This window comes from Rana temporaria, chromosome 3 (assembly GCF_905171775.1).
Source record: "Rana temporaria chromosome 3, aRanTem1.1, whole genome shotgun sequence".
Taxonomy (NCBI): domain Eukaryota; kingdom Metazoa; phylum Chordata; class Amphibia; order Anura; family Ranidae; genus Rana; species Rana temporaria.
Window position 1 is genome coordinate 195152669 of NC_053491.1, and position 13668 is coordinate 195166336.

The following is a 13668-nucleotide window of genomic DNA, read 5'->3' on the forward strand; positions in this document are numbered from 1 at the left end:
CCAGGCTGTACTGGGCACAGGCAGGCCAGGCTGTATTGGGCACAGGCATCGCTGTATTGGGCACAGGTCACGATGCATTGGGCACAGGTCAAGCTGTATTGAGCACAGGTCACGCTGTATGAGGCACAGGCAGGCCAGGCTGTATTGGGCACAGGCAGGCCAGGCTGTATTGGGCACAGGCAACGCTGTATGGGGCACAGGTCACGCTGCATTGGGCACAGGTCACGCTGTATGGGGCAAAGGTCACGCTGCATTGGGCATAGGCAACAATGTATTGGGCACAGGTCACGCTGCATTGGGCACAGGTCACATTGTATTGGGCACAGGTCATGCTGTATTGAGCACAGGTCACGCTGCATTGGGCACAGATCAGGCTGTATGGGGCAAAGGTCACGCTGCATTGGGCACAGGCAACAATGTATTGGGCACAGGTCATGCTGCATTGGGCACAGGTCATACTGTATTGGGCACAGGTCACGCTGTATTGAGCACAGGTCACGCTGCATCGGGCACAGGTCACGCTGTATTGAGCACAGGTCACGCTGCATTGGGCACCGGTCACGCTGTATGGGGCACAGGTCACGATGCATTGGGCACAGGTCACGCTGTATGGGGCACAGGTCACGCTGCATTGGGCACAGGTCACACTGTATTGGGCACAGGTCATGCTGTATGGGGCACAGGTCACGCTGCATTGGGCACAGGTCACGCTGTATTGGGCACCGGTCACGCTGTATTGGGCACCGGTCACGCTGTATGGGGCACAGGTCACGCTGCATTGGGCACAGGTCACGCTGTATTGAGCACAGGTCACGCTGCATTGGGCACCGGTCATGCTGTATGGGGCACAGGTCATGATGCATTGGGCACAGGTCACGATGCATTGGGCACAGGTCACACTGTATGGGGCACATGTCACGCTGCATTGGGCACAGGTCACGATGCATTGACACTAGGGTGGCTGTGGGGGGCCCCATACAACATTTTGCTATGGAGCCCTGTTATTTCTAGTTACACCCCTGACTGTATATCAGACTTTCTCAACCTTTTCAACATGGAGGAACCCTTAAAATTACCATTTGGTCTCAGAGAACCCCTATTAAAAATGGCTATACCTCTTGAGACATTGGTGTGATGGTCAGTGGAAGAGCGTGCCTTACATCTGTGGTCTTGGGGAAGAATGTACTCCCTACAGATAGCTAAAAAGATCATTGGTGTCACTGGGAACTTATCTGAGAGGAAAAAAAATGGTAATTTCTCAAGGAACCCCTAGCAACCATTGGAGGAACCCTGGTTGAGAAACCCTGCTGTATATAAAGCTGTCTATCACCAAATGTGCCACCAGGGACCAGTGGTACAATGCCACCCCATTTCTTGGTGGGGTCACACACTGAGGCAGTAGAATGATGCAGTCCTGCAGAGATGAATGGGACAGTGTGGTAAGTGGATGCAGAATCCCCCCCCCCCGACCTCTCCTCTGTATTTCTGTCAGACAATACACAACGTGCTCCATAGCGCTGACAGCAGCACTAGGAGGGGAAGGCGTGTTCTATGAAGAGGTTAATGGAGGCTGGCGGCAGATGGGAGTGTCCATTCTAGTCATGAATGGAAGAGTAGAGAAGCCGGTAAAATGACACGGACAGAGGCCATAGAATAATGTGTGCCCGGCGGGAACGAAGTGTGTAAGCACTGAGTACACTACTCCTCCTTCTCTATGGGAAGTTTTCTTCCCTCCGCCTCCCTGACATCCCTCCCTCCCCTTCTCCTCCGTGTGCCTCTATCACCGTGCACTTGTTCCTCCTACTCCAGTGCCTTCCGTGAGCTGCTTACTGCAGCCCCCTCCTTGAGCGAGCCTTCTCCCCCGAGACACGGAGCACAGCAGGCGACACAAGTGCCGGCACCCGGGGACGACACAAGGAAGCGGTGTAAGCCGCCACCGGTTCCATTGTGACTGGGAGGTGTTATGTGCCAAAGGTGCAGCGAGCCCTGAAGGAGAGCCGTGCCTCTGGGAACATGCCTGGCTGGAAGAAAACTATCCCCGTCTGCCTGCAAGCAGAGCAAGAGCGAGGTAAGAGTGCAGGCTGGAGGAGGGAGGGAGGTGGGGCGGCTATGAGGACCTCAGCTGGAACTTCAATGGAGACAATGGTCAGGTGTGAGGTATATGGGGTGTCCTGAGGTGATGAAACTCCTACACATACAGGGAAATCCCCTGAGCACTCAGGTGTGTGCAGTGCTCAGGTGTTCAGCTGCAGGTACACCTGTATACTAGGCATGTGTTGTCTGCTTATACACCAAATATTATGTATTCTAATGAAATGTTATTTCCTATTCTTGTGCTCAAACCCCAACTATATGTAAAATTGCCCCCCCCCCCCCCAACACTCATACTGACTAATGCCCAGTACACATGATCTGAAAATCGTACATAAAATGCCGCTTTCGAAGCGATTGTACGATAATCGGATCGTTAGTACAGAGCTTTCTAGAGCCAATCATGACAGTTCATCCGATTATTATTCTACCGGACATGTACATCATTTTTATTTTTTTTGTACGATTTTCGTTTAATCAGTACAGCTGTCGTTCGAAAATGCATTACAACTCATGACATCACTTCCGAATTTTCATTCTGTCGTACGAGAATTTTAGTGACTTTAGTAAACTCATCAGATTCTACGTGAGATTAGCATGCAAAAAAAACCCCAAAAAAACAGACGATCATTCGTTCGATAATCTCATTGTGTGTACGGGGGCTTAACCCGTATAAGAAAGCTGTATTTTGTTTCTTACCTATATTCACTCCAATCACATGATCTCTCCTGTTTCAACCGTTAGCAGCTGCAGGGGAGAAGAGAGAGAGAGAGTGCTTCGACAATGGCTAGTAAAGGCTGGAGGGGTGACTTCACCCATAGGCCCCTTTCAGACGTCCGCTCCGCTCGTCCGTTATTACAAGTCCGTTTACGGACTTGTAATACATCCCTATGGGATCGCGTCCGTTAGCGGATGAGCATCCGCTAACATCCGCGTCTGTCGGGATCCGGTTTTGCGGACGGAAGAAAACCCTATTTTTCTTTCGTCCGGCGGAACAGATCGGATGCAGACGGACAGACGGTCCGTCTGCATCCGATTCCCCATAGGGGAGAGCGGAGCAGAGACAGGGCGGTCTCTGCACTGTGTGCGGGGACCGCCCTATCCGCCGACAGCTCAGCGGGGATGACGGATGATCCCCGCTGAGCTTTGGCTGACACACGGAGCGGACACAGAAACGGTCCGCTCCGTGTGAAAGGACCCATAGGCTTCAATATCCGTACTCCCTTTTCTCCCCTGCAGCCTGACACAGGAGCTGAATCACATGACTGGACCAGAGCGGCCTGAAAACAGGCAAGTATACACACCTTTCTTACATATGTGTGTGATGGGGTGCATTTTAAAGGCTAAACTGGAATTCTATTTTAAAGCGAAACCTCAGCCAAATCTGGTTAGCCTGTTTGCGCCGGGGGGACTCAGATATGCGGCTGCCCAGCGTGAGGGGGTGGAGGCCTCAGCAATGTGTGTCCGCATGTTTGCATGAATTGGTGGTATACAGCTGTGCCGAGAGAGCGAACCCGGCACAGTTACTGGCAGCTAATGAAAAACTCACGATTGCTGCTTCCGATCAGGTTTCTGATTATGTGACAGCCAATCCCGGCTGGCACATGATCGTAAACCCCTTAAAGGGCAGGGAGGCGCCAGCTCCAAGGGGTTAAAGAAAGTGGGGGGGGGGGAGAGAAAAGCGTTGTTAAAGCTCAACTCTGTAAAGGGTTACCTAACACCGGATTCCCATCCCAACAATCCACCCCAGTTCCCCACTGTACTTGCCTACCGTTATTCTGTGCTGTGATGAAGGCTCCTGCAAGCTGCCCAATAGGCCGGGATTTGAAATTCCTGATGCTTTCTCTCCTCTCCATACATCACTGCAAGTACAGACCAGACGGATTCCGGCACTTGGGTTGCCGCCTAGTCCGTACTCGCAGTGCTGTATGTAGAGAAGAGAAGGCAGCAAGGATTTCAAATTCCTGGACCACTGGGTGCTTGCAGGAGGTAACAATGGGTAAGGCCTTGATAGGCTGAAATGCGTTCGTGTCGGCTTTGTTTGGAACATGTGTACTCCTTGGATGACATTTTTAATTCATCCTCACCTGGTTGCCAACTTTAGCTACATAGAAAGGACCCCGCAGGTCGGGCACAGTGCGTGAAAGCAGAGAGCTCTTGCCAGCCCCGATTGCATGATTAGGTTGCAGCAGGGGCGTACCTAGAGCATTTGGCACCCGGGGCGGATCCAATATCTGGCACCCCCCCCCCACGTTAAAATGTAAAAACACCCCACTGTGCCCCCTGCATACCTCTGCATCCTTCAATATCTTTTTGTTACTACTGTGTACCCCTCTCCACAACTGCACCTCTGGACCACTTTACATTGCACAGCACCCCGCACCTCTGGACCACTTTACATTGCACAGCACCCTGCATCACTGGACCTCTTTACATTACACAGCACCCTGCACCTCTTTACATTACACAGCCCCCTGCATCACTGGACCTCTTTACATTACACAGCACCCTGCACCTCTTTACATTACACAGCACCCTGCATCACTGGACCTCTTTACATAACACAGCACCCTGCATCTCTCTTCATTACACAGCCCCCTGCATCACTGGACCCCTTTAAAATTACACAGTACCCTGCATCAATGGACCCCTTTAAAATTACACAGCACCCTGCATCACTGCACCCCTTTACATCTCACAGCCCCCTTCACCTCTGGACCCTTTTACATTACACAGCACCCTGCACCTCTGGGCCCCTTTACATTACACAACACCCTGTACCTCTTTACATTACACAGCCCCTGCACCACAGGACCCCTTTACATCACATAGCCCCCTGCATCACTGGACCCCTTTACATCTCATAGCACCCTGCATCTCTGGACCCTTTTACATTGCACAGCACCCTGCGTCACTGCACCCCTTTTACATTACAGAGCCACCTGCACCTCTGGACCCCTGCATGTTACACAGACCCCCCTTCAGTGCAGACACCCCTTCAGTGCAGACAATCCCTCCCCCTTAGTACAACCCCCCCCCCCCCCCAGTGCAAACCCCCCTTAGTAAAAACCCCCTCAGTGCAAACGCCCCCTTAGTACATCCCCCCCACCCCTTCAGTGAAATCCCCCCAGGCGCAAACACCCCCACTCCCCATTCAGTACCTCAGATCATCGCAGGCAGCGCCACGGCACATGGACAGAAGGTCCCCTCGGCCCCTCCCCCTCTGTACACACAAACAGAGAGGAGGGGGCTGTGCCTGTGTGCCGACTGCCGACCACCGCTAACAGCCCGTGGCTGTGAGAGGAGGGGATGGATGGTGCTGCGGTGTCACCCCGCAACACCCCTCCTCTTGTACCTCGGCACTCCGATTCCGCGGCGCTCATCGCTGCAGTCGCGGGGGGGGGAGCCGCCCCCCGCACCCCCCTAGGAACGCCTCTGGGTTGCAGTGTCATTATATTGCAAGTACAGTGTTAGGTCAACTTTACAGATTTTCTGTAAAGGTGACCCAACACTTTAAATATATCCTTCAATAGCCATAAAGGCTATAAATCCACTTTGCAGGCACAAAATGCATTTGCGAACTCGGATATTAGTTTGTGAAATTCTAAAGATTCTGGACATAGCTTGAGCAAAGCTGTGGGAGGGGCCCAGCAGGCTCCACCCACTACATGCTGCCTGCAGAAAACTACAGGAGTGGGTGGAGGCAAGACCAGTCATCCTTGCATGAGGAGGGAGAGCAGCAGTGACCAGTCTATATTACAGGAAGCTCTGCAGAGTGGCAAAGACTCACGCTGGATTACTGCACAGATCTGGAAGAAATATACAAAGCATGCAAAGATTTAAGTAAGAATACTTGTACCTCTTGTATTCGGAAAATAATTTTTTTCATCCTGATGTTCAGCAAAATGTTATAAGATGAGAATTTAAAAGCAGAACTCTAAAATGAGGCCTTGTTCACACTAGCCTGCATGGTAAAGTACAACATTTTACTAGACAGGTGGTTGTCAGTAGGGAGCTAAAATGCTCATAACGCTGCTTACATTTACTTAAATTTATCGAACCTTATTAGAAGTATCACATAGTGACAGTTCATGTGGTTTGCACAGTGAAATGCGTTGCTGATTGGCTAGCTGACTTTGACATCAGCAGGAGCCAATGGTGCTGCTGCTGTGTTTCAGCCAATCGGGAAAGACCATGTCGGACGTCTGAGACATTGGTGGATATTGCTGGACAGAGAGGGACCTCAGTTAAGTATTTGGGGGGGGGGGGGGGCTGCTGCACACAGAAGGCTTTTTATCCTAATGCAAAGAACGCAATAAGATCGTGTCAGGAACCATGAATCGGACTGAGACAGAAGTGCAGTAAAAATGACTTTATTAAAATTGTAAAATAATACAAACAGTGCAAACGTAGTCAAAACATAGCCATGGTTTGGTAACCATATTGCTGGTCAAAGACCAGAGCACTTTTTGCGATTCGGCACTGCGTCGCTTTAACTGTTTGGCTCCCAAACAAAATTAACGTTCTTTTTTCCCCACAAATAGAGCTTTCTTTTGGTGGTATTTAATCACCTCTGCGGTTTTTAGTTTTTGCGATATTAACAAAAATAGAGCGACAATTTTGAAAAAAAATATTATTTTTTTACTTTAATGCTATAATAAATATCCCCCCAAAAATATATATAAAAAAAAAATTTTTCCTCAGTTTAGGCCGATACGTATTCTTCTACATATTTTTCGTAAAAAATGTTTTTGATTGGTTTGAGCAAAAGTTATAGCGTTTACAAAATAGGGGGTATTTTATGGCATTTTTATTAATATTTAGTAATGGCGGTGATCAGCTTCTTTTTTTTTTTTCTTCGGTACTGCAATATTATGGCGGACACTTTTGACACATTTTTGGGACCATTGGCATTTTTATAGCAATCAGTGCTATAAAAATGCATTGGATTACTATAAAAATTCCACTGGCAGTGAGGGGGTTAACACTAGGGGGCGGGGAAGGGGTATGTTCCCTGGGTGTGTTCTAACTGTAGGGTGGGTGGCCTCACTAGGGGAAATGACTGATCTTCTGTTCAAACATTGTATGAACAGAAGATTAGCATTAATCTCCCTGACAGGATCGGGAGCTGTGTAACGAGCGATCACGCCGGAGTTGGGGGGCGCGCACGTGCCCCTAGTGGCCTGCGCGAGAGCCGACGTTATATTACGTGCTCTCGCGCGGGGGGAAGCCGACCTGCCGCTGTAAAACTGCAGCGGCTGGTCGGCAAGAGGTTAAGAACATCATGGGCCTGGTGCTAAGGATTTTGGTGGGCCTTTTATAATAAATAAAAATGCAATTTTTTTGTTATATTAAATTAAAGAGATAGAGGAAGGATGAGAGAGACAGAAAGGGATGAGAGAGGGGTAAGGGAGGGAGGATGAGAGAGAAGGGGGGATGAAAGAGAGGATGCGCATGAGCTTGCGTGGGAATGACATCAACACAGCCCTGCCAAGGCAATTGACCAAAGGCACAGAACCCAGAAGGAAGACCGGGTGAAGATGGAAGCGCTTGGTGCCCAGCTGGATTGATAACGGCGCAGCACTGGAGGGCTTAAGTGTACCCAAATGTGCTGTGCATACTTGTACATTGTGGCAAAACTTACCTCGGGGCCTCTAAAAAGTAGTTATGTTAGCAAAGTTTACTACTGCTTTAATATCAAAGGATCCCAGGAGCCTCTCATGGGACCCCCTACTGACCCAGTGGCCCTTGGGCAGTGCCTAAGTGCATAGTTGCCAACATTTCAAAAATATTTTCAGGTGCCCTTTTTTTTTTAAAGTGCTATATTTAGAGTAGCTGAGATCCCCTATGTCCCTCTATATGTCCCAGTGGTAATCACAAAATGAAATGAGTACTAAAAATGGGGCAGAACAAATATGAGGACTGAGAAGATTTCCTTTAGTTGAACTAAAAAAAAGTGTGCCCATTCCAGAGCTAGAAACATTATGGATATTCAGTGTAATTTTAAAGAACTGTCATTGTGGGTAAGAGGCATAGGGGAGGAGTATGGATGGTATAAAGGTGGGAAGTATGTGAAGGTGAGGGAAAGGAATGTGGAGGGTCTAACAGTGGGCAGTATGTACAGGAGGGGAGTTTGGGGGGGTATGACAGAGGGTAGTATGTACCGGAGAGGAGTATGGAGGGTATGACAGTGGTGGGCAGTATGCACAGGAGGAGTGTGGAAAGTATGATGGGGCAGTATGTACAGGAGAGGAAAGTGGAGATAAAGATAGTTGGTACTATGTACAGGAGAGAAGTGCGGAGAGTAGGGCAGTGAGCAGTATGTACAGGAGAGGAGCGTGGAGGGTATGACAGTGGGCACTATGTAAAGGTGAGGAGGATGAAGAAAAAATGTAAAGGTTTGTGGAAGGATGTTTAGGTACTGTGTAGTGGTTAAGCGGGCCATACATAGATTGAAATTAAGCAAAGAACAGCCATAGTCGATCTATGTATGGGCTAGCTGGTTTACACAAGTCAATCTATTAACCGACTTGTGTACAACCAGCCTGTCAGGTTTTTCCCAGAACAATCAGTGCTGCCAGTTATAGTTAGCAACACTGATCATTGTATTCACTGGCAGAACACAAGAACACTGCAGGAGTGGTTCCCCCATCCACAGGTCAGCAGGTGAAAGGGTGTGTGGGGGACAGGCTGGGGAGAGAAACTAGTCAGTCCCTGGGAAGGCCCTGGCTAGTATCGGAGCCGGATACACACAGGTTACATACGCCACGATCATTAGAGCGAGAGCAATAATTCTAGCACTAGACCTCCTCTGTAACTCTAAACATGTAACCTGTAAAAAAAATTAAAGCATCGCTTAGTATACCAAAAAAAATCGTGCTGATTTTTTAGTGTTTTTTTTAAAAATATATATATTTTATGAATGGAACAGTTTCACTCAAAAAAAAACACGTTTGAAAAATTGCTGCGCAAATACCGTGTAACATAAAAGTTGCAAAGATCACCATTTTATTCCATAGGCTGTCTGCTAAAACAATATATATAATGTTTGGGGTTCTGAGTAGTTTTCTAGCAAAAAAAAGAAATGATGATTTTTACATGTAGGAGAGAAGTGTCAGAATTGGCCTGGGTGGCAAGGGGTTAATTAACATAAGTAATATACAAAGAATTATTATAGGCACTGTGAGCTCATCCTCTGTCTGCTGCAGAGTGTGTCAGCTTGTATTTAAACTGGCCGCTCAGTATGTAGCTTCTGACAGGAATAAATGATAGGAGCCCTACATTTGGACACTGGAAGTCAATCTTTTTTTTTGTTATTTTATTTTTTAGATGTAAACAAGCATTTCCCCAGTCTTCCTAGTGACAGGACAGTGACCACAGCTTCCTGTAATCGGAAGTGGTGATCATTGCCCTGTCACACACAGCCCACCCCCCCTACAGTTAGAACACTTCCCTAGGGCACACTTAACCCCTACAGTGACACCTAGTGGTTAACCCCTTCACTGCCAGTGTCATTTTCACAGTAGTCTGTGCATTTTCATAACACTGATCGCTGTAAAAATGACAATGGTCCCAAAAATGTGTCAAAAGTGTCCGATGTGTCTGCCATAATGTCGCAGTCACGATAAAAATCGCTAATCGCCGACATTACTAGTAAAACATTTTTTTATAAAATTGCTATAAAACTATCCCCTATTTTGTAGACGCTATAACTTTTGTGCAAGCAGATCAATAAACGCTTATTTATTTTTACCAAAGATATGTAGAATACATATCGGCCTAAACTGAGGATATTACAGCAAAAAGTTAAAAATAGCATTTTTTCAAAATTGTCACTCTATTTTTGTTTATAGCGCAAAAAATAAAAACCGCAGAGGTGATCAAATACCACCAAAAGAAAACTCTATTTGTGGGAAATAAAGGACCACAATTTTGTTTGGGAGCAATTGTCGGTTAAAGCGATGCAGTGCCGAATCGCATAAAGTGGCCTGGTCTTTGACCAGCAAAATGGTCCGGGCTTAAGTGGTTAAGGATGAGCTCTAGTTTTGTCCGAGCTTAGGTTTTTACTTGACCCAGAGGGAAGCTGTCATTCCCATCCACTACCACACAGTAAATTGTGGTCAGGGCATTCCACGTCTTACAGCTACATGTACAGACACATGGATGTTTGTGACATTATTAACTTAATATGGACACATATTAGGCTAACGCTGATTGGGCGGGAGTGATGGCTTCCTTAGGGGTACGTTTTTAAATCCCAGGTGCATACCAAACCTAAACTCATCCTTATTAACTACTTGCTGACTGCTGCATGCCTATATATGTCGGCAGAATGGCAGCGGTAGGCAAATGAGCATACCTGTACGTCCCCTTTAGGAATCCGTGCAGCAGGCCATTGTCATTTACACAATAATCAGTGCATTTTTATAGCACTGATCACTGTATGAATGACAATGGTCCCAGATCTGGGCTGCTCTGTGCAAAACCACTACACAGGGCAAGTAAGTATAACATTTTTGAGAAAAAAAAAACAAGACTTTACAATCACTTTAAGGCGCTCACCTCCTCACGTAAAATGTAGATTTGAAGGCTAAGTTCACCTTTTAGTAGAAAAATAATAAATGTACATGATTTTGCAGGTAAGAAAGCATAATTTTTTATTTTATTTTTTACACTGGCGTCTACTAAGCATTGTACCTATGATAGTGGGTGCAATATCAGGCAGACACTGCAGACTCAATGTTGGTGTACTATGAGGGAGCTGCTCTTGTAGTTCATTTAGAGGTACAAGCTGTTTGCACTTGTAGTTCATTCATTCACAGATCCTTGTGAATGAATGACGTAGCTATGCTGGCAGAGCCCCACACAGCCATGTTGATTTTAAATTTTGACAGTGGCTGCAAGGGGAAGAATCAATGCCCGCTGTCACAGGGAGACCAATGTGAAGGGTGTAAAATATCTGATGCTGAGCATGTTGTATATTGCACCCTAAATACAGGTTTAAAATGTAATATTCGCAAGGTGAACCTATCCTTTAATAGCCCAACACTGTTGAGGATGATGCCCAGGGACTGTCCACAGCCCAGATCTTGAGGACAGCACTGGAGCCTGTCAGAGTGAGGGTAGGGCAAGTAATAAAGCTTATCCCTGCACTTTGCTTTGAATCCCTGCATTTAATGCGGAACTAAACCGTCACATCTGTTGCAGCCAAGGAAACTGCCGTCTCAAGCCTTGTACACACAATCTGACTTCCATCCAACTTTTCTGTGGATTTTGGTCCGAAGGGCGTTGGCCGTGAACTTGTTCTGCATGCACACGGCACAACATTTTCAGCCAACATTCACCAAACCACATGGTTTTTCAGCTCTTTACCGCCACCCTTTGGGCAACTTCTATTGTTGTATGATGTTTACCATTGGTTCAGAGGATGTGTGTTTTGTATTTTAGATTTCAGTTTTTAGTTAGACAGACGTACATCCGATTAGATAAACTGACGTAATAGATTAGTTGGTGTGCATGAACAGCCAACTTTTGTTGTCGTTAATTCAGCCAATAATTGTCTGATGGAGCATACACACGGTTAGAATATCTGACACAACACGTCCGTCAGACAATTATGGCCATAAAGTTGGATCGTGTGTACAAGGCTTTAGCTTCAGTTTGATCTGCAGTTACCATGATGCTCCACATAAGCACAGTGGTAACTGAATCCGTTATCATCCAAAACAACTTGTTTAAATAGGTGGGTTTGTTTTCAATTTAAGCCTTGCAGGGATCCACAGGTAGATTTTGTCTCATTCCTAGTGTTAAGCTTTACAATACATACTTTTTCATGCAGGCCAATGCTATTTTGCATTCTGTTGTTTTCTGCCATTTTTACTAGGGGGTTCCTTTATCTCTGTACCACCCCCCCCATGATTACGCACTTCACTACCAGCACTCAAGCAATTTTGTTTATACCTTGCCATAGGTTGCTAGAGTTTTTGGCGCGCATGTGCCACTAACTGGCACTCCAGCCAGGGAATCATATTGTTTACATGTTTTTTAGGCCTGCTTCACACCTATACAGGTTGCGGTTAATGCAATTTCTCAGTGTGTTTTGCATTTTTTTTGCACTGCGTTTTTAAATAGTTTTTTAATACATTTTGCATTTTGAAAGGTGTTTGTTGTCATGCAGGAGAAACCAGCAGAAATGCAAGCACTACGCTTTTAACAGTTTTCGCTGTTGTGGAAAATAAAAGTCCCTAACCCTCGTCAAACGTACCGTTAGAAAATGCAGAGATGTGAACGTGACCCATAGGAAACCATGTTAAATGGACTGTGGTGCATTTCTACGAAACTGAAAAAGCACTGAAAATGCATAGATTTGAACCAAGCCATATCCTCAATAAGCATACTTGCCCACCCAGCTAATCCCAGCAATGTTCCGCTGTGATCTGCCACTCCACTGCAGCATACCAGGTCACACGTGTTATAATATACAGTACAGCGCATAAACAATATTGAATGAAAAATTGATAGTGACACCAAAAAAAAAAAAAAAAAATTAATGTCCAAGGAAACTCCAATAAGGAGTTATATAAAATATGTGAAAATACAGAAATAGTATGTGAATACCAAAACTCCAAACATATAGAAAAAAGAGAAAGGGAAAAAATTATTACTATAAAATAAGTGATTCGTATAATCCAACAAAATGAATTGATATGTGAACTAATAAGTGATTCTTATATTCCAACAAAGTGTGTATATATAGGTGAACAAGTCCAAAAGATCCCAAGTGAGGATGTATAAATCCAGGAACTTCTTCTCAAGGATAGAGGAACATCAAAGAACACACTTCCTTCCACCAAATAGAACACCCGAGTGTTTAGAGATGTAGTCTCCTTACCCGCTGTTATGACCACAAGCACGGCGGTCAATAAGAGCCCAGGGTGTTTAAAGTCTCCCAGAAAGACTAGAGGCTGGAGCTGGTTCTAGACAATAAGTCAGGCACTGACTGGTATCTCAAATATAAAACAAAAGAATCCCATAGTATAGACTGCGATGGAAAAGTTTTAATAAAGGTGGTAATGCACTTACAGGAGTAGATGAATATGCGTGGTGTACAAAATCAAAATCAATGTGCGGTAAATCTCGGCGTCTCCTCCTATTCTCTCCACTGTGCTAGTCTGCCGTTCTGCTGAGCGTGATGTCGTCGGGATGCAGGCCACACCCTGGCTAGAGCGCAACCAGTGCTCTGCATGGGGTATCATATTGTTTACATGTTGCCAATACTATGGCAACTTGTAAACAATATTGTTTCTTGGCTAGTGCACATTAATACATTGTTATGTATATGACAAAAAGTGCAGTGCTTTTACTAATAAAATTAGTTGACAGATATGAATGTACCAAAAACTAGGTATTAAAGTGCAAATATTTGCACAACCAAGTCACTCGATCGTTTTAATTTTTATACTTAAACGATCGAGTAACTTGGTTGTGGGTCATTTCATTACATGCAGCATTGGTAAAGTATATGTGTAGCGCTTAAAATGATACCATGAATAATAAAATAAATGTATCCAAAATTGA

At 45.9% G+C, this 13668-nt stretch overlaps 1 protein-coding gene across 1 annotated transcript in view; it reads left to right on the forward strand.

Annotated features, from left to right (window-relative positions):
- The first annotated feature begins 1643 nt into the window (after positions 1-1643).
- GRIP1 (glutamate receptor interacting protein 1) overlaps positions 1644-13668 on the forward strand; it is a 713137-nt gene continuing 701112 nt past the window's right edge. Inside the window, exon 1 of the mRNA XM_040344055.1 lies at positions 1644-2068. Coding sequence (XP_040199989.1) covers positions 2014-2068 — 55 coding nt within the window. The 5' untranslated portion in view covers positions 1644-2013. The remainder of the gene's footprint in view (positions 2069-13668) is intronic.